Source organism: Oncorhynchus tshawytscha, linkage group LG08 (assembly GCF_018296145.1).
Source record: "Oncorhynchus tshawytscha isolate Ot180627B linkage group LG08, Otsh_v2.0, whole genome shotgun sequence".
Classification (NCBI taxonomy): domain Eukaryota; kingdom Metazoa; phylum Chordata; class Actinopteri; order Salmoniformes; family Salmonidae; genus Oncorhynchus; species Oncorhynchus tshawytscha.
The window spans coordinates 42,610,009-42,632,550 of record NC_056436.1 but is presented as its reverse complement, the minus strand read 5'-3'; the positions used below and the strand labels follow the sequence as shown (position 1 = coordinate 42,632,550).

At 43.5% G+C, this 22,542-nt stretch overlaps 1 protein-coding gene across 1 annotated transcript; it reads right to left on the bottom strand.

Moving 5' to 3' along the window:
* Positions 1-717: 717 nt before the first annotated feature.
* On the bottom strand, positions 718-21,841 carry e2f2 (E2F transcription factor 2). The gene is made up of 6 exons (XM_042325562.1): positions 21,034-21,841; positions 5,619-5,721; positions 5,160-5,379; positions 4,579-4,858; positions 3,544-3,778; positions 718-3,268 (listed from the first exon to the last, which is right to left on the bottom strand). The coding sequence occupies exons 1-6, from the start codon at positions 21,298-21,300 to the stop codon at positions 2,982-2,984; spliced, it is 1,392 nt and encodes a 463-aa protein (XP_042181496.1). The 5' UTR covers positions 21,301-21,841; the 3' UTR covers positions 718-2,981.
* Between the last annotated feature and the right edge of the window lie 701 nt (positions 21,842-22,542).

The following is a 22,542-nucleotide window of genomic DNA, read 5'->3' as shown; positions in this document are numbered from 1 at the left end:
CATCTGAGCCCCGTGAAAGAAAGGTTAACGTGTCCCATTGTGTCCAGTTCCTCGTGACCCCTTGACCTTAGCTTCATCCACGATCTTATTGTCTGCAGGTCGCCCCTGACAACCGTCGAAGTCCAAAGATTGACTGTGGCTTTTTATGTTTGTTTTTTTGTCCACCTGTCGGGGGTGGTGTAAGTTTATAGCTGCATTCGGTGTTATTGTCATTGCTCACGTTGCTCTGTTCAGTCAAGCCATGGGAATGTCACAATTCATTGCATCAATGTGCCTCGACATGTCCTCAATCCTTGTGCCAGATTCTAAACACAGGTCGGATTGGATAGGGATTCCCAACTAGATGTTGTGGAGCTAAGAAAGCTATACTGTATATGTTGCAGCATTATTGTGGTACATTTGTATTCAAGTCTGTTGATAGAGGTTTATGTTTGAATCTGTTACCATATTAGCCAGAATTCTCTGCTTTGAGGATTAATTTGAAGCAAGTCTGAACAGGATTATTTGTTCATAAACCCAATTTTAAAAAAAAAGTGGTTCTAATAAACTCACTCTTAAGAAAACAGTTTGGTTTACGATCGGACTTGACCAAGCACACCCTGGAACGGAGTTTGCCGATTTCCAGACAGAAGAGAACAATGGAGGTATCTACCATTGACCTACATTGGATAACTGCTGCTTGCCATGAGAAATCAACAAATGATGTCATAGGAAATGGACAGAATCGCAAGTTTACACCATGGCTTTAATACTTTACTCTTTTCAAACCAACCACAATAATACAAAATATTAAGTGCCGCATGTCAAACAGAGACGTTTGCTCTTTTACAATGGTCAGTATTAAAAACAAATTATTTCAGAAATTATAAATACAAATTCAATTCTGTACAGTTACAAAAAAATGCACAATAAAACATTTTAAAAAATTAAAAAATTGTCTACAAATCTACAACTAAAAAAAAAAAACACCCATTACCCAACCTTCCACACACACAAACAAACAAACCACACGCACGCAAAATATTCAAGTTTGTTAGGACAGGACAATTGACTTAACCCGCATTGGGGAAGAGGCAGAAAATGCACCAACACGGAATTCATGCTAAAAAACATCTTGAGATGTGTTTTGTTCAGTTCGGTGCGAACACAGCCCAGTCTAAAAGACAGAGGGAGAAATTTGACCTTGGCATGTAATTTCGGCTCTTTCTCCCAGGTTTAAAGTACCACACACGTGGGGCCGAGCCTTCATTTAAAAAAAAAATATATATATATATATATAAAAACAGGAAAAGACAAAGTGCTCTTTGTTTCCTATTATGGGTGCATGACGAGCGTTTCAACAACACACAAACCACCATTTAAATCAAAGACTTCATCTAGTTTCAAAAGAAGTGGGAAATTAAAATTGCCCTCTAGTTCATTTTAATTACTGCCTAAGTCAAAACACCCAGATGTTGTGGCGTATTATCATCCTCACTAGATAATTTCCATGGAAATATAAGGTCATTTGTTACTACGAATTCTAGATACTACAGAAACACTATCAAATGCATCTTGATAGAGAAGCTTCCCGATGTGAAACCTAGCTGCCGATTCACAAGAGCAAAGCGTGATACTCTAGCCAGTCACATATAGACTAGGGATCACTATGTCGATCGATAATATCAGGTCACCAAAAAGAGACACTTGACTACGTCCCAAAAATCGCACACTATCCCCTATGACCTCTGGTCAAAAGCAGTGCGCTGTATAGGGCACAATTTGGGATGCAACTTCTGCGTCTTTTGGCTATGGGTCCAGAACCGCTTCTAACTAACCTCTGACAGGGGTGTCAAACTGGTTTCATGGAGGGCCGAGTGTCTGTTGGTTTGAGTTGTTGCCTTTCAATTTGTGTCCAATTAAGACCTAGACAACCAGGTGAGGGGAGTTCCTAACTAATGACCTTAACTCATCAATCAAGTACAAGGGAGGAGCAAAAACCTGCAGATTTGCATGGGAGACAGAATACTTCACCACCTGACCTTCCATAAAGCTTGAGGCTAGATGTAGTGACCAGGTCAGGTCCTCAATGTAAAACAGATGTCTTGGGAATACCCGACAACTACACTCTAACCATACTTCCTAACACCTCGTTGAAACGGCATGTTAAGTTAGCGCCACAGACTCCACGTTTGGTACCTGGGTCGTGATCAATAGGGCATAATATTTGAATACGTTTTGCAGCGGACAAATGAAATCTGTGTTCTTTATTGGCGACGTTCAGTAGTACCTCCCCGTTTCACTTCGGTTTTTAAAACATACAGTGAGTGATTCAACCTTCTAAAGCAGCTGACATAATACAATGCTGCCCCCTAATGGCCAAAGATGCGCACTATAAACATTTTGACTTTTGAAGTCATAAAGAAATCCTGAGAGTTATTAATAACACCCCCAACCCAAAATGCCCGAGTCGATTTTTTTTTGCTGGTCATCAGATATGCATTAAAAAAAAAAAGTGCTGTGTCTATATTTTCAAACAGCACATAGCATTTTTCACACAGCACACAGAATAGAAACGAGACGGACAACACTGTCCACTATACAAATACACAAACCACAACGCTGAGAGCTTCATAAGCTGGACACACACAGCGCACACAGACCACTATCAATCCAGGCACTAACCTAAATCCAAACTCAAAAACTATACACATGTATATACAAATGAACAGACACAAGGGGCCCGTTTTAGACAAAACGCAGAACAGACATGGCTAAAGCAAAGGTTGATGGCTTCATAGTGTAACATTTCCCCTTCACCCCATACCTCTACAGAGGACACTACTCCTTCATGAATAGGGACAGGAGTTTTCCCCTTGACCAGTTATAGCCTATATTACATATATTCTGAGCCCTAGATATTATAACTAGGGCTCAGAGTTGCTTAAGGTCAAGCAACGTGGTCGTAACTAGGCTATAATCCCATCCGCCCTCTCCCTCCCTCAGCTCTGGAGCAGGTCTCCCAGGTCGTAGGTGTCGAAGAAGTCGGACACGCCCTCGCCATCCTCCAGCCCCCAGAGGTAGTCGTCGTGGTCGAGGTGCGGCGAGAAGCTGACGAAGGGGGCGTTGGGGTCGGGGGTGAACCCGGGGCCCGGGAGCTGGTCCTCGGTCATCTGGAGCAAGCTGGGGGGCAGGCCCAGGAGGCCCTCTACGTCCAGGAGGGTGGTGGGGTTGGTGGTGTTGATGGGAGTTGGTGGGAGGGATACTGGTGCAGGTCTGGAGAGTTCAGCTGTAGGGAGGGCGGAGAGGGAGAGCGGGTGTGTTAGTGACTGGACACCCCTTACAACATACGGGACTGTTTAGAGGAGGCTGCAACGGTACAGGACGCTCAGATAGAAAGGTATTGTGCAGAACAGCTACGACTGTCTGTCATGTAGAATTGGAAATTGTATCAGGTCTATTCAATTCTGTTGCTATCTTCAACATTCAGAACTTTTCACATCATTGAATAGACCTCAGCTGTATCAGACAAGACAACACAGTCCCCCCCCCAGTTCAGCTTACCTTCCATGGGCTCCTGCTTGACGTCAGTGTATTGGGGCTCCTGTTTGATAGTGGTGTACTGTGGTGGTGCCATGGCGAGGGAGGGGGAGACAATGTGACCCAGGGGTTGATGAGGGTCGTCTTTCCTGGGGGTGGTGGTGTTCTTGACAGGGCTGGCATCCTCCAGGCCCTCCTCGGGACAGAGGTACACCTCAATGGGCCCGTTCTTACTTTTCAGGTAGATCTGTTGGGAGCCCTGTGGGTACAGGACAATAGGGAACTGTAACAATGACGCACTACGGGGAAGCGAGGGATAGTGGGCAGGATTGGTAAATGAATGGGCTCGGTTTCAAAATGTCTGAAGGGTAAAAAGAGTCTGTCTTTTGTTATACAAGAGGATTGGCTTAGTAAGAAAGTGTGTAGCATATCCTTGTAAGGAAGAGGTACAGGGACTGACGTTAAGGTCTGAAAGGCTCTCGCCCAGTCGGCAGGTCAGGAGTTTTTTGGGTTATGATGACCTGCCCAGAAATGTAAAGACCACCAAAATTACAAAGAATTCCAGTAGTTATCACCAATGGAATATCACTTGTCCAATGGGGCAACCACAGAGCAGGCACAACGTGCACACCCATGTCACTTGCTCCAAGTAATAGGGGGCGGCAGGTAGCCTAGTGGTCAGAGCGTCGGGCCACTGTTCCCCGGTAGGCCGTCAACCGCAAAGGTCGCTGGATCGAATCCCCGAGCTGACAAGGTTAAAAAAAAATCTGTCGTTCTGTTCTGCCCCTGAACAAGGCAGTTAACCTGCTGTTCCCCGGTAGGCAGTCAGTGTAAGTAAGAATTTGATCTCCTCTGACTTGCCTAGTTAAATAAAGGTTACACATAAGGCAATCCTTGGAACGGTCACTGTGTCCTTTTTCCATGTCTGTTTAAGCTGTACTTCAGCTGTATTGTTTTTTTCCAAACGGTCAGGTACTAACTGAACTTGTCCTTGTTTTGCTACGGTGTGCCCAAATGAACACTACCCAGCTCTCTATCTATGACTAGATGACCACTCACCTCCGAGGACTCAGGCACCTCCAGCTTGGTTTCTGACGGGGCCTTGACGGCGATGACCGTCTGGTCCTGCAGGCTGGCTATAGACCTGATGTCCTGGTAGGTGACGTAACCTAGTTGTCCCTGGTTGTCCCCGTGTTCCGTCAACTCCTTGAGCTGGGTGCTGCTGGACGTGATCAGGTCTTCCAGGGCCTTCTCGGCCCTCTCCAGCTCTCCCAGCTCCTTCCTCAGGGCGCGAGACTTCTCCCCGCTGCTGGCCGAGCCCTCGAACACGCCACCCACCCTAATAAAATGGTTTTGATTTTTATAATGAGCCACCACAGAGTACATACATTGTACATCATGGTATAGATAGATCATGGTCAGGTGAAGTTGGAACTATCAACATGTAAAAAAAAAAATTTAAACCCTGATTGTCTTTAGATTACAGAGCAAGGTGGACCTATCAATATTGCACTAAGGAGTAGGGGCTAAGGAGTTGACAATGGAATTGGGCCCACCTCCTACGGCCAAAGAATGAGAAGTTACTTGTCCTAAGTGTGGACTTGTCCTTAAAATGTACTTGTCCTAAGTGTCCTACTCACATCCACTGGATGTTGTTCTTGGACTTCTTGCGGATCAGCTGCACGCCCTCCAGCACGTTGGTGATGTCATAGATGCGTCTCTTCTGCACCTCGAGGACCTCGGTGGCCCAGTTGAGGTCCAGCACGCCGTCAGGTGACTCGCTCAGCAGGCCAACAAACTTCTTGGTCAGCAGACCCAGGGAGGTGTCGTAGCGCGTCCGCTCACCGGGAGACTTGGGCGCTGAGGGTCAAGGGTCACACAAGGGATGGGGTAAGAGAGTGGATTTGTGCACGGTCTACGTATTCAATAATATGTGGAATAGACATATGTGAACTCAATATTATGGATTGGAAAAGATCTACATGTAGCTTGTGTGTTTTAAGTATAAAGGATGGATGATTATGTTGTCTCGCTTTATGCAACCTGTCACTTATTTGGTAATGGAGACAGTAGGGGGGTCATCACTGACTCACACTCACTTTTGGGACTAGGGATTCTGGCTGTGGCCACAACCCCCTTTCCTTTGGGGGTCCTGAAGTCTGGGAGGTAGAGAGGGTCCTCCAGGTCCAGCTTCCTCTTGGCCTGGGGGGGGGCACAAAGAGGGGGAAAAAAGGGGTTAAAGACACTCCTTCTCAAGCTACGTATCCCAATAATATCTCCTTTCTCCTGAAGTTTGTACTCGTTCACTACTCCTCACACATTTCAAATCACTGGATTTGACAACGAGGCATGGGCTAGAGAGTCTTGCACTATACATCTCCAACCTTTCATTTCCTTTCAAATGGGAGTGAACAAGTGCACACTCTGTGAGAAAGGACGGATTGTTAGGATGCAGGGAGTCTATTAGAACCATTCCCAGTTTGAATGCGTAACAAGTCCACTTGTCATGTAACTATGTCCTATAGAGCTGTAGATCATGAGGATAAGATGGTAGCAGGCCATAGAATAAAGCCCAGCCCGTCCACTGTGGTGTGAGATCTGTGCTGCCAGTATGCTAATGCTAATTGTGGCTGTTGAAAAGCGACAAGTCGTAATTGTGGTGGTGGTCTCAAGAACTGTGACAAAGGCCATAACATTCTCAAGCACTTCTAATGAGGGGAGTGTGTGTGTGGGACCGCCCCACTGCCCGCCAAACGCCACTCACTGACCACATCCCCCTGTTTCTTCTCCTCCTTTTCCCCATGACACCCCCCCAACTCCTTATTCCTTTTCCCCATGACCCCCACTCCTCCTCCTCCTTTGTCCCCCCACTCCTCCCTTTCCCCCATGACCCCCCCTCACTCGTCCCTTTCCCCCATGACCCCCTCACTCCCCCCCCCATGACCCCCTTTCCCCCCCATGACCCCCTCACTCCTCCCTTCCCCACCCCCAATGACCACCCGTCCTTTTGTCCTCTTTTCTTTAAAAGAACACAGGCAGCCTGCCACATTCCCAGCCATCACATCTCACAACCCTTGCACGAGGCCTCAATCAGTAGGTGACCAACACCGACACACACACACTAGGATTAACCACTACTATCATACACAATCTTATGGACGCACACAAATAAGACCACCTACACACACCTCCGATTTTGCATCACACGTATTCACCACTATGCTACGGTCATTTTAACTGACTGCTATTATCTCATAGAACAAAATGTATACGCCTGTGTTAACCTCAGACCTTATTTTCAGGGATGGCTGGACGAACCAGGGGTAACTTATTTCCGGGTTTTAGAACTACAAGCCGGCGAGCTCTATTAGACAATGCTGTGCGGATCTGGTCCCACCTCCCATTTTAACCTTGCAACCTCAGTGGAAATGATACCTGCCAATCAACATTGTCCCTCAAGCTTGGTTGTGGCTGACTCCCGTTGTTGTACAGACTAGTATGGCAAGCAAGCGATTGTGATAATGTAATTTATACCATGGAAAAAGGTAGAACCTACTTACAGTATATGTTTGCATCAAATGACCTCCTTTAAAGTCGTGTAATGATTATTAGTGCTGAGCGATTAAACGGAAATGTAGGATATTTTTCGGTTTTTAAACAACTAATTGACTGACATTGGTTCAATTATTTGAATTCCATTTCGTTCAGTATTTCTCTGTGAGCTCAATGCACACATGGCCCAGTTTCTGTAGACAGATTAAGCCTGAACTGTACGAAGTAGTAGGAAGTTGTTTCCAACAGACCAATAATCTACAGAGTTTAGCACAGAAAACGTGGTAATTATTACAATTACCATAATCCATTGAGCACCGACCGTTCTGTGTATATATATAAAAAAAAATGCCCGCTACCTAAAAAGAGACAGAAGAATGCCGATTGAGATAGATAGAGAGCAGTTGCATCTCGAGGTATCTCTACCTGAAAATACATGATCTAAGTGATTGATAGTTGGTTGATAGCAGTCATCATGCCATTTATACTCTAAAGTACTACGAAAATAGTGATTTTGTCAGACGGCATAGGCAGCAACTCTACAAAAAGTTAAGGTAAAATAGTGTGAGTAAATGATGGTGAAATGAACTGATAATCAGTCATGGGCAGTGACTACCATCATGTGACTTTTATTAGGCCCAATTGTTTTTAATTCGGTGTCGTTACAGCATTACAACCCACATAATGCGCCGTGCATTTAATGTAACTTTATTTTTATTTTTATAGAAACCGAAATCAGTGACTATTTTCTTATACTCGAACCGAAACAAGGAGAAGTGTAAAGGCTATTGAAAGAGAAATTAAAACCACAACCCGAAGTCTAACAGATCTAACTTCTAATTTCCAACCGTTTTCCAACATAGGACATATGGATTCGATCGATGTGTTCCATGTTATTTTCGCTGTGGAACGAGCGCTTATCTCCTGCACTGAAAGATGTCGGGTTAGAACGGAAGGTGCTGCTGGAAGACGACTGCAGATGGAGTCCAAAAATGGGAGGTAAAAATTTAAAAAAAAAAAAATCTTACTAGGATTTTAGAACACCCCCATACTGCAGCAATGGCATGCCCCACTCCATTCCAACACACTAAATTAGGACCAGATTATAATCAGCTCAGTGGCAGTGGGGGGGAACCAAGCAGAACATTGAACATCTGCCCTGGGGTACCGCATGCACTGCTGGTTGAAGACAGAGGGAAGTGGTGTTACCCCCCCACAGATGTGTGTGTGTGTGTGTGTGCGTACACACACGCACACACCTCCATATCCCCATAATCTCTTGTTTTACAAACCACACACACACGCGCCAGATCACAGTTGGAGAGAGGGCCCTCTAGGTTACAGAGAGCTGGTAGTCCCATCCACCAAACTACCAGGTGTGAAACAGGGAAGGGACTCAGGGGGTATGCTAATTTGGTATAGAGCAGACCTAACTCACTCCATTAAATTAATCAAAACAGGAACATTCTACATTTGGCTAGAAATTCAAAAAGAAATTATCCTAACAGAGAAAAATGTCCTCCTGTGTGCTACCTATATCCCCCCACTAGAATCCCCATATTTTAATGAAGACAGCTTCTCCATCCTGGAGGGGGAAATCAATAATTTCCAGGCCCAGGGACATGTACTAGTCTGTGGTGACCTAAATGCCAGAACCGGACAAGAACCTGACACCCTCAGCACACAGGGGGACAAACACCTGCCTGGAGGTGACAGCATTCCCTCCCCATATGCCCCCTAGGCACAACTATGACAACATAACCAACAAAAACGGGTCACAACTCCTGCAGCTCTGTCGCACGCTGGGTATGTACATAGTCAACGGTAGGCTTCGAGGGGACTCCTATGGTAGGTACACCTATAGCTCATCTCTTGGCAGTAGTACTGTAGACTACTTTATCACTGACCTCAACCCAGAGTCTCTCAGAGCGTTCACAGTCAGCCCACTGACACCCCTATCAGACCACAGCAAAATCACAGTCTACTTAAACAGAGCAATACTCAATCATGAGGCATCAAAGCCAAAGGAACTGAGTAACATTAAGAAATGCTATAGATGGAAGGAATGCAGTTTGGAAACCTACCAAAAACAATTAGGCAACAACAAATTCAATCCCTCTTAGACAATTTCCTGGGTAAAACGTTCCACTGTAATAGTGAAGGTGTAAACTTGGCAGTAGAAAATCTTAACAGTATATTTGACCTCTCAGCTTCCCTATCAAATCTAAAAATCTCAAATAGAAAACCGAAGAAAATTAACAATAATGACAAATGGTTTGATGAAGAATGCAAAAATCTAAGAAAGAAATTGAGAAACCTGTCCAACCAAAAACATAGAGACCCGGAAAACCTGAGTCTACGCCTTCACTATGGTGAATCACTAAAACAATACAGAAATACACTACGGAAAAAGAAGGAACAGCATGTCAGAAATCAGCTCAATGCAATTGAAGAATCCATAGACTCTAACCACTTCTGGGAAAATTGGAAAACACTAAACAAACAACAACGAAGAATTATCTATCCAAAATGGAGATGTATGGGTAAACCACTTCTCCAATCTCTTTGGCTCTATAACAAAGAATAAAGAGCAAAAACATATACATGATCAAATACAGATCTTAGAATCAACTATTAAAGACTACCAGAACCCACTGGATTCTCCAATTACCTTGAACGAGTTACAGGACAAAATAAAAACCCTCCAACCCAAAAAGGCCTGTGGTGTTGATGGTATCCTAAATGAAATGATCAAATATACAGACAACAAATTCCAATTGGCTATACTAAAACTCTTTAACATCATACTTAGCTCTGGCATCTTCCCCAATATTTGGAACCAAGGACTGATCACCCCAATCCACAAAAGTGGAGACAAATTTGACCCCAATAACTACCGTGGAATATGTGTCAACAGTAACCTTGGGAAAATCCTCTGCATTATTATTAACAGCAGACTCGTACATTTCCTCAATGAAAACAATGTACTGAGCAAATGTCAAATTGGCTTTTTACCAAATTACCGTACAACAGACCATGTATTCACCCTGCACACCCTAATTGACAATCAAACAAACCAAAACAAAGGCAAAGTCTTCTCATGCTTTGTTGATTTCAAAAAAGCCTTCGACTCAATCTGGCATGAGGGTCTGCTATACAAACTGATGGAAAGTGGTGTTGGGGGTAAAACATACGACATTATAAAATCCATGTACACAAACAACAAGTGTGCGGTTAAAATTGGCAAAAAACACACACATTTCTTCACACAGGGTCGTGGGGTTAGACAGGGATGCAGCTTAAGCCCCACCCTCTTCAACATATATATCAACGAATTGGCGAGGGCACTAGAAAAGTCTGCAGCACCCGGCCTCCCCTGCTAGAATCCGAAGTCAAATGTCTGCTGTTTGCTGATGATCTGGTGCTTCTGTCACCAACCAAGGAGGGCCTACAGCAGCACCTAGATCTTATGCACAGATTCTGTCAGACCTGGGCCCTGACAGTAAATCTCAGTAAGACCAAAATAATGGTGTTCCAAAAAAGGTCCAGTCACCAGGACCACAAATACAAATTCCATCTAGACACTGTTGCCCTAGAGCACACAAAAACTATACATACCTTGGCCTAAACATCAGCACCACAGGTAACTTCCACAAAGCTGTGAACGATCTGAGAGACAAGGCAAGAAGGGCATTCTATGCCATCAAAAGAAACATAAATTTCAACATACCAATTAGGATCTGGCTAAAAATACTTGAATCAGTCATAGAGCCCATTGCCCTTTATGGTTGTGAGGTCTGGGGTCCGCTCACCAACCAAGACTTCACAAAATGGGACAAACACCAAATTGAGACTCTGCACGCAGAATTCTGCAAAAATATCCTCCGTGTACAACGTAGAACACCAAATAATGCATGCAGAGCAGAATTAGGCCGATACCCACTAATTATCAAAATCCAGAAAAGAGCTGTTAAATTCTACAACCACCTAAAAGGAAGCGATTCACAAACCTTCCATAACAAAGCCATCACCTACAGAGAGATGAACCTGGAGAAGAGTCCCTAAGCAAGCTGGTCCTGGGGCTCTGTTCACAAACACAAACACACACTACAGAGCCCCAGGACAGCAGCACAATTAGACCCAACCAAATCATGAGAAAACAAAAAGATAACTACTTAACACATTGGAAAGAATTAACAAAAAAACAGAGCAAACTAGAATGCTATTTGGCCCTACACAGAGAGTACACAGCGGCAGAATACCTGACCACTGTGACTGACCCAAAATTAAGGAAAGCCTTGACTATGTACAGACTCAGTGAGCATAGCCTTGCTATTGAGAAAGGCCGCCGTAGGCAGACATGGCTCTCAAGAGAAGACAGGCTATGTGCTCACTGCCCACAATGAGGTGGAAACTGAGCTGCACTTCCTAACCTCCTGCCCAATGTATGACCATATTAGAGAGACATATTTCCCCCAGATTACACAGATCCACAAAGAATTTGAAAACAAATCCAATTTTGAAAAACTCCCATATCTACTGGGTGAAATTCCACAGTGTGCCATCACAGCAGCAAGATTTGTGACCTGTTGCCACGAGAAAAGGGCAACCAGTGAAGAACAAACACCATTGTAAATACAACCCATATTTATGCTTATTTATTTTATCTTGTGTCCTTTAGCCATTTGTACATTGTTAGAACACTGTATATATATATAATATGACATTTGTAATGTCTTTACTGTTTTGAAACTTCTGTATGTGTAATGTTTACTGTTAATTTTTGTTGTTTTTCACTTTATATATTCACTTTGTATGTTGTCTACCTCACTTGCTTTGGCAATGTTAACACATGTTTCCCATGCCAATAAAGCCCTTGAATTGAATTGAAAGGGCCTGTCAAATCACTCTGCTTCAGTGTGGCTACAGACACAACCCAGCATGTGCCGCGAAGGCCACATGTCCACAAGCTTCAAATCAAACCACGGCATAACCTGTGACGCATGTCATGATCTGACGCTGCAATGGGCCTGATGTACTAAGTAAAGTCATTACAGTACAACTAGACACACAGACTACAGGGTAGAATTAGACAAATGTGTAGTTTTAACTACTGTCGTTTTAACTATCACCTATGGTTTTAATTGCACTGGTTCTCTTTTTTTCTAAGGGGGGGGGGTGCACAATTGGCCCAGCGTCGTCCGGGTTTGGCCAGGGTTTGTTCTTAACCGATTTGCCTGGTTAAATCAAATTTAAAAAAAACTCCTATCCCTTAGTAAACCATACTTTACTACAGTAGATCTGAGAATGTGAGCAGCATGTGGATTTGAACTGAACCATATGAGAGAGAGAGAGAGAGAGAGAAAGGATGACATTGTCCCTCTGTCCTCCACCACATGTCCACCTGTCTGTCAGTGACATATGGCACAGCCGCACACAGCAGGTGGCAGGGAAAGACAACAAAGAAGAACCTGTCACACACACACACACACACACACACACACACACACACACACACACACACACACACACACACACACACACACACACACACACACACACACACACACACATTTCAGGGGCTACTATATATATATTGCTATTACTAGGCCAGATTATAGTCTAATTACTGTACTCTAATTACTCTAATTACTAATTACTGTACTGTACTTACTGTCTTTCACACACAATCGCATCGGTTAAGATTTTCGTTACACCAACTTGGAGGTAAAGCAGACATTAGTAGTTTACCAGTAAGCCTACTACCTATGGTAAATACAAAACAATACATTTGTAATAAAAATATAAATGCTCCCCTCTAACGTGTTCAACCTGCATTAAGGCATGACTTCTCCTTTTGACCAATAAAGAGGAAGGAAATGCCTCAGTGGCAAACCAGAGGAGCGATTGAGGAAAAGATAGCACCGATCACACTCTTAAAATCTTTACCACCCCCCCCCAACCACATCAGGGATTAAAATGTGACCCCTGTGTCATCTTCTGGAGACGAGTCTAAATGCAACCTGTCAAATAAAGCCCATGTGGTGGTTAAAATGGCCGCCTTGCATTGTATCTAACTCGAATGGGCCTCCCCTTGAACATTTTACCACAGTTTTGCAGGGGCCCGGCTTAGGCCTGTGAGTTTGTGTTTGTAGTGAGGTTTTGACCGGGGAGTCAGTGCTTCGCCTTTTGGCGTGTGAAAATACAAGGCCTATGTCAGCTAGCATACCACAGGCGAGGGGGGGGAGAGAGAAAAGAGAGAAGAAAAAAAAAATCACTCAACCACCAAATTCCAAAGTTATGTACAGAGAGATACAGAACATAACGAGTCACACACACACAATACATCAAGCTAAAACAATGTCACGCTCAAACATAGTGAGTGAACAGCTACCTACAGCAATTGTCAACACATTAGCAGGCCATTGCTGGCGCTCTACTTAAGTACATTTACATGGTCCCCCGTGTGGCTCAGTTGGTAGAAGCATGGCGTTTGCACGGGTGGCGGGTTTGATTCCCACAGGGGACCGGTACGAGAAATATGTATGAAAATGTATGCACTTACATCGACAAGAGTGTCTGCCAAATGACATAAACGTATTTAAAATACACAGAGTCCCTCCTTCACAACCCTGTTCTTTATCTCCATGACACATTGCGTCACAATGTCGCAACCCACAGCCGTTATTGCCTCATTCTAAGACGGCGACTAAGCGTCCTCACCCTAAACGTGCATGCAAGTTCGGCTGTCCTTCCACCCCTCTAACTCACACCATTTCAACAGATATGACTGGATTTTCCCTCCAGAGGCATTTCACAAATCTGTGTCACATGAACCAAATGCTTTCAACAGACTCACTTCTAGCTACTGGTGCGCACGCGCGTGTGTGTGTGTGTGTGTAAACCTTCTCGCTCTTCAAACACCGGTTCAGTTAAGTAGAACCTAATGTCCAAGACAAGGAAGAGTTTCAATGTGTGTGACAAAAAAATACCCATTCAACACCAAGCTAGCCTATGTCCCTCACACATAAAAAAAGACAACCCCATTCCCCATGCTACTGGGGAAGGGAGCAGACCAAAAAGAGAAGAGGGAACTCAAGATAACAGAGAAAGGGAGCTTTTGGCCAGAGTGTAAACAAGGGGCAACGTGGGCAATCTCACAGCCCAGCACCCTGAGCCCTAGCCTGAATAGAAGCTCACCATGGGAGTCCCAGAGATAGGTGAGGGCATAGGCAATGATGACATGAGGTAGTGATGTGTGGGGGTGAGAGATCAGGGGGTAGCTAGCATGTCACCGAAACCTACAGTACTTTATTTTTTACTATTTTCTACATTGTAGAATAATAGTGAAGACATCAAAACTATGAAATAACAAATATGGAATCATGTAGTAACCCAAAAAATTGCTAAACAAATCTAAATAGATTTTATATTTGTGAATCTACAGAGTAGCCACCCTTTGCCTCGATGACAGTTTTGCACACGCTTGGCATTCTCTCAACCAGCTTCATGAGGTAGTCACCAGGAATGCATTTCAATTAACAGGTGTGCCTTGTTAAAAGTTACTTTGTGGAATTTCTTTCCTTTTTTTCTCTCCACCTTTATTTAACCAGGTAGGCTAGTTGAGAACAAGTTCTCATTCACAACTGCGACCTGGCTAAGATAAAGCAAAGCAGTGCGACAAAAACAACAGAGTTACACATGGGATAAACAAACTTAGTCAAAAACACAATAGAAAAATCTATGTACAGTGTGTGCAAATGTAGTAAGGTATGGCAATAAATAGTTGTGGCGAAATAATTACCATTTAGCATTAACACTGGAGTGATGGATGTGCAGATGATGGCCAAGTAGAGATACTGGGGTGCAAAATTGCAACAAAAATAACAATATGTGGATGAGGTAGTTGGGTGTGCTATTTACAGATGGGCTGTGTACAGGTATAGTGATCGGTAAGCTGTTCTGACAGCTGATGCTTAAAGTTAGTGAGGGAGATATAAGTCTCCAGCTTCAGTGATTTTTGCAATTCGTTCCAGTCATCGGCAGCAGAGAACTGTAAGGAAAAGCGGCCAAAGGAGGTGTTGGCGTTGGGGAATATGTAGCGAGGGCCTGCCAACGAGAGCATACAGGTCGCAGTGGTGGGTAGTATATGGGGCTTTGGTGACAGAAAAGGATGGACGTTGATAGACTACATCCAATTTGCTGAGTAGAGTGTTGAGGCTATTTTGTAAATGACGTCGCCGAAGTCAAGGATCGTCAGTTTTACGAGGGTATGTTTGCCCGCATGAGTGAAGGAGGCTTTGCTACGAAATAGGAAGCCGAGTCTAGATTTAATTTTGGATTGGAGATGCTTAATGTGAGTCTGGAAGGAGAGTTTACAGTCTAACCAGACACCTAGGTATTTGTACCTGTCCACATATTCTAAGTCAGAACCGCCCAGAGTAGTGATGCTAGGCGGGCGCGCAGGTGCGGGCAGAAATCGGTTGAAGAGCATGCATTTAGTTTTACTAGCATTAAGAGCAGTTGGAGGCCACGAACAGAGTGTTGTATGGCATTGGTCCTATATTGACATAACCTTAAAGGCCGCTCAGCAAGGAAGAAGCCATTGCTCCAAAACCGCCATAAAAAATCCAGACTACGGTTTGAAACTGCACATGGGGACAAAGATCGTACTTTTTGGAGAAATGTCCTTTGGTCTGATGAACCAAAAATAGAACTGTTTGGCCATAATGACCATTGTTATGTTTGGAGGAAAGGGGGGGAGGCTAGCAAGCCGAAGAACACCATCCCAACCGTGAAGCACAGGGGTGGCAGCATCATGTTGTGGGGGTGCTTTGTTGCAGGAGGGACTGGTGCACTTCACAAAATAGATGGCATCATAAGAAGGGAAATTGTGGATATATTGAAGCAACATCTCAAGACATCAGTCAGGAAGTTAAAGCTTGTTTGCAAATGGGTCTTCCAAATGGAAAATGACCCCCAAGCATTTCCAAAGTTGTGGTAAAATGGCTTAAGGAGAACAAAGTCAAGGTATTGGAGTAGCCATCACAAAGCCCTGACCTCAATCCTATATAACATTTGTGGGCAGAACTGAAAAAGCTGGTGCGAGCAAGGAGGCCTACAAACCTGACTCAGTTACACCAGCTGTCAGGAAGAATGGGACAAAATTCACACAACTTATTGTGGGAAGCTTGTGGAAGGCTACCCGAAACATTTGACCCAAGTTAAACAATTTAAAGGCAATGCTACCAAATACTAATTGAGCGTATTTAAACTTCTGACCCACTGGGAATGTGATGAAAGAAATAAAAGCTGAAATATATCACTCTACTATTATTCTGACATTTTACATTCTTACAATAAAGTGGCGATCCTGACTGAGTTACCGCGTAGGGTGCAGAGCTGTTGGCCGGGGTAGGGGTAGCTAGGTGGAAAGCATGGCCAGCAGTAGAAAAATGCTTATTGAAATTCTAGATGATCGTAGATGTATCGGTGCTGACAGTATTTCCTAGCCTCAGTGCAGTGGGCAGCTGGGAGACGGTGCTCTTATTCTCCATAGACTTTAGTGTCTCAAAACTTTTTGGAATTAGTGCTACTGGATGCAAATTTGTTTGAAAAGGCTAGCCTTTGCTTTCCTAACTGACTGTGTATATTGGTTCCTGACTTCCCTGAAAAGTTGCATATTGCGTGGGCTATTCAATGCTAATGCTGTATGCCATAGGATGTTTTTGTGCTGGTCAAGGGCAGTGAAGTCTGGAGTGAACCAAGGGCTATATCTGTTCTTAGTTCTAAAATATTTTGAATGGGGCATGCTTATTTAAGATCATGAGAAAAGCACTTTTAAAGAACCAGGCATTCTCTACTGACGGGATGAGGTCAATATTCTTCTAGGATACACGGGCCAGGTCGATTAGAAAGGCCTGCTCGCTGAAGTGTTTTAGGGAGCGTTTGACAGTGATGAGGGGTAGTCGTTTGACTGCGGGCCCCTTACAGATGCAGGCAATGAGGCAGTAAGCGCTGAGATCCTGGTTGAAGACAGCAGAGGTGCATATAGAGGGCAATTTGGTCAGGATGATATCTATGAGGGTGCCCATGTTTACAGATTTAGGGTTGTACCTGGTAGGTTCCTTGATAATTTGTGTGAGATTGAGGGCATCTAGTTTAGTTTGTTGTATGGCCGGGGTGCTAAATATATGCCAGTTTAGGTCACCTAACAGTACGAACTCTGAAGATAGATGCGTTTCAGCCAATCAGTTGTGTTGTGACAAAGTAGGGCTGGAATACAGAAGATGGTCTTTTACCAAATAGGGCTAAGTCCTTATTATGGCAAGAACAGCTCAAATAAGCAAAGAGGAAGAGTCCATCATTACTTTAAGACATAAAGGTCAGTCAATCTGGAAAATTTCAAGAACTTTGAAAGTTTCTTCAATTGCAGTCACAAAAACCATCAAGCGCTATGATGAAACTGGCTCTAATGAGGACCGCCAAAGGAAAGGAAGACCCAGAGTTACCTCTGCTGCAGAGGATACGTTCATTAGAGTTACCAACCTCAGAAATTAGAGTCCAAATAAATGGTTTACAGTGTCAACTGTTCAGAAGAGACTGTATGAATCAGGCCTTCATGGTCGTATTGCTGCAAAGAAACCACCACTAAAGGACACCAATAAGAAGAAGAGACTTGCTTGGGCCAAGAAACACAAGCAATAGACAGACTGGTGGAAATCTGTCCTTTGGTCTGATGAGTCCAAATTTCAGATTTTTGGTTCCAACCGCCATGTCTTTGTGAGACGCAGAGTACATGAACGGATGATCTCCGCATGTGTAGTTCCCACCGTGAAGCATGGAGGAGGTGTGATGCTGTTTTACTGGTGATACTGTCAGTGATTTATTTAGAATTCAAGGGACACTTAACCAGCATGGCTACCACAGCATTCTGCAACGATATGCCATCTCATCTGGTTTGCGCTTAGTACGACTATAATTTGTTTTTCCAACAGGACAATGACCCAACACACCTCCAGGCTGTGTAAGGGCTATGTGACCAAGAGGGAGAGTGACAGAGTGCTGCATCGGATGACCTGGCCTCCACAACAAACAAAAAAAGTTTTTGTTTGAATTATTTCACCTTTATTTAACCAGGTAGGCCAGTTGAGAACAAGTTCTCATTTACAACTGCGACCTGGTCAAGATAAAGCAAAGCAGTGATACAAAAACAACACAGAGTTACACATGGGAGAAACAGAAGTACAAACAAAAGTACAGTACAATTACCCGACCTTAACCCAATTGGGATGGTTTGGGATGAGTTGGACCGCAGAGTGATGTAAAAGCAGCCAACAAGTGCTCAGCATATGTGGGAACTCCTTCAAGACTGTTAGAAAAGCATTACAGCTGAAGCCGGTTGAGAGAATGCCAAGAGTGTGCAAAGCGGTCATCAAGGCAAAGGGTGGCTACTTTGAAGATTTGTTTAACACTTTTTTGGTTACTACATGATTCCATGTGTAATTTCACAGCTTTGATGTCTTCACTATATTCTACAATGCAGAAAATAGTGAAAATAAAGAAAAACCCTTGAATGAGTAGGTGTCCAAACTTTTGACTGGTACTGTATGTGTCAAACTGAAACCAGAGAGCACTCCTTGACCTTCTGTCTTGTTTTTCAACTCGGGAGTAAAACTCTGTCAAACATTTACGAGTTAGTTGTAGCATCATCCTCACAGAAAACACAGTATTTCACAGCTCGCCAATCATTCAAACATCATAGCAGCAACCACTATAAATATGACACAGTGGGGATATATCATGTCAGGTTATCTATAATGAACTATTAATGAACTCTAGATTTTTCTTCCACTTGAGTGTAGGAGTGCGCTAATACAATATCAGGTTGAATATGACTAGTATCCCGTTTGACCAGTTGTTAGTCTCTGCCAAGTTGTAAGTATCAATGACAATCTGTGAAGTGGTCCTGTATGGCACAGTTGATCGAGCATGCTGCTTGTACTGCCAGGGTTGTGGGTTCAATTCCCGGGGCCACCCATACATAAAATGTATGCAAGCATGACTGTTAGTTGCTTTAGGTAAAAGTGTCTGCTAAATGACATATATTATATAAGTATCTGTGAGTGACCCAGATTTGAGATGAATTCTACTCCCATTTTCCCAATGAGAATGACTTCAGCAGGGAGAAGGATAATGGCTCCTTCACAGTGTAACCCAAAGTGTTTACGAGTAACAGGGCATGGCAAGAGGATGTCCTGCTCTACCACTTCTTCTTCTGACACAATTATCATTACCATGTTTCCAGGGCAAGTATAGCCTCTCTGCCCACTGTGCTTTACGGACAATATAAGGATATTATTGCCTGCCGAGGCTGACATTCTGTTGTTAATCATAACTAGTGTCAGGATAGAGTTATTGTTTACCATAACCCCGTGACCCTAGTTCTGACCACTAATCGACCCGACAAGGAAAAACTCTGGGCCCCAGTTATAGGCTATAACTAGTTGTAATCTAGCAGTAACTAGTTTTATAACAAAATGTCCCTGGTCATTAAAAGCTCATGGTCCTAATCCTAACAGTAGGATAGAGAAGGGCGATGAATACCCTGATCGTCTGACCTAGCGTCTTGGTCAGACTTGGCCTAGAATAGGAAGTAGACATTAGGACAATGGCGAGTAATACACAATGGAAATTGCAGTAGCCCAGACATGTGACTAGCCAAGTTAATGCCATTGTATTAGCGCAAAGCACAGGGGATATATTTAGTCCTGAAGACAGTATCAGCCTGGACGCACACACTGAACCCTGGGTGTGTGTATTAATCAGCAACATATCATTATCTCCCTGTGTGTGTGTGTGTTTCATGGTTGAACATACAAATTATGTCAACTCCCAAGAAAAGTGAGTGGTTGTCCAGCTGTGACCTGTGACCTTTGTGGATGGACACAAACAGGTTGAGCCGGGTGTGTATATGACCTGGCTTGGTTGGTTAGTGACAGCTGGGGGCTATGGCTAAACAATGTGTTAAACTAAATCGCATTTTTCAGCAAATTACTTGCATTGGCTGATTGGGCATTATGAAACAAGTTCCCTGTCCAGATGGTGCATCTCCTCATTCATGTAAGGTTTAACTAACATGGTTCAAGTACACCAAGACAGTCGTGAAGAGGGCCCGACAAAACCTATTCCCCCTCAGGAGACCGAAAAGATTTGGCATGGGTCCTCAGATCCTCAAAAAGTTTTACAGCTGCACCATCGAGAGCATCCTGACAGGTTGCATCACTGCCTGGTATGGCAACTGCTCTGCATCTGACCGCAAGGCGCTACAGAGGGTAGGGCGTACGGCCCAGTACATCACCGGGGCCAAGCTTCCTGCCATCCAGGCGGTGTCAGAGGAAGGCCCTAAAAATGGTCAGACTCCTGCCATCCTAGTTATAGAATGTTCTCTCTGCTACCACACTGCAAGCGGTACCGGAGCATCAAGTCTAGGTCCAAAGAGGCTCCTAAACAGCTTCTACCCCCAAGCCATAAGACCCCCCACACACCACTGCTCCCCAAGCCATAAGACCCCCACACACACACACACTGCTGCTACTCTCTGTTATCTAATAACTCTACCTACATGTACATAATTACCTGGACACAAGTTCCCCTGCACATTGACTCTGTACCGGTACCTCCTGTATATAACCCCGCTATTGTTATTTACTGCTGCATTTAATTATTTGTTATTCTTCTCTTACTTTTTGAAACATAACTTGACATTTAGAATGAGAAATCACCCTGTGCTTGACAGTTTTTAAATATTAAGCACAACTCCGACAAAATATATTCATACCGGTGGAATTTAGGAATATTTTGCCCATAATTTGACGTATTGTATAGTCAGTAACGTTAATTATCAAGTAGATAACAGTAATATCGATTGTTGGTAGTATCTTAACTTTTTAAATGTCTTACCGGGAGTCTGCCGGAGGATGATCTGATGGGTTTAGCTTCAGGTCCATGGGGAGTTGCATAGAGGCAGTTCACCCTTTGTTCGGCCGCTGTCGTGTTGCAGATTTGGGTGAAGTATCCTGCCGGTACCGAGTTCATCGGTGAACTGCATAACCCGGTGCTGAAGAATTCTGTCTTCACTCCAGACAAAACTTTATTCTGTGAACACGACAGTCCTCCTACAGCACCTCGGCCAGACGCAGGAGAAACGCCTTTGGGCAGCCGCATCATTTTAGTAAATTTAACGACTGTGTTCAAATTAAAATACGTTTAGCTACTAGCAAAACTCAAATATTCCAGAAAACTGTATTCACGACAGTGAATGAAAGGAGTTGGAGTTTCCGATACGACGTGGAAGCGATGTCTCAAAATTCGTAGCTAGTTTGACAAATGTCCAAAGAATTTCATAAAAATACTATTTAGTTAATGATGTGCAAAATGCATAAGTGAAATAGATAATCACCAACGAAATCCTTTGCTTGAGTAGTTTCTGAAATTAAACGACTTGCATTGCAACCGATATTATCCTTGATGTGTCCAGTTGAGAGAAAACGTAGACTTTGCCTAGCTAGCTAATGATTTAATAGCTAAATAAATAAACAACAAGTATATTTGCAAGTCCAGAATGGGCAAACATTTGACGTTTACGTCTTGAGAAGCAGAATCCTTCAGAAATACAAGGTTTAGGAGTATTCTTCAGATGTTTCGTAGAGAAGTTACTGCCACGGTCGGGTTCTCTGTCCAGCTAAAAAGCTTAGCTCTTGACACAAGGGAATTGGAGTTCGGAAGAACAGCTTTTTAGCGCCAAATTTCGTCCCGCGAAATTTGTATCTCCCGCGGTTAGAGCGCATCTTTGATTGGTCCACAGCGAATTCAATTGTTACATTGCGTAGATATTTGCATAAAACAGTTGGCGCGGGGCGTACCCAGCCTTAAACGAATAGTATGTCTATGTGAGGTCATTTTAGGGACAAAGTTAGCCATTTCGAATAAAAAATGTTAAATAATAACATGCTTTTATAACCTACTGATAAGCAGTACGACATGAGGAGCAAATGCATCTAAATATTATTTTATTTCTTCTCTCTAGAGTACAATTATGTAGGCCTAGTCAACCCTGATGTTATTATAGACCCCCCTCATAATATCTCATTGTAAGAAAAACTCATCTGAATCAAATCAGCCTTCCTTTTAGTAAACAGTGTATAAATCAATAAAACAATCAAGTGAAGTTCTATGTGAGCAATTTGATGATAGCCAAGATGTTAATTTCGAATGACATCTGCTGCTCAGGAGTTCACAAAGAGAAAAGGAATCATTCCTTGAAGACATGCCCACCCCCTACTCCCGATTGACCCCCACAAGCCTCCAGATATGACACAGGAATACCCCTCTTTATTATAATGCAAATTTCACATGAAGTCCTATTGCTAGTCTAGTCTGATCCCAGATCTTTGTTCTGTCTTGACATCT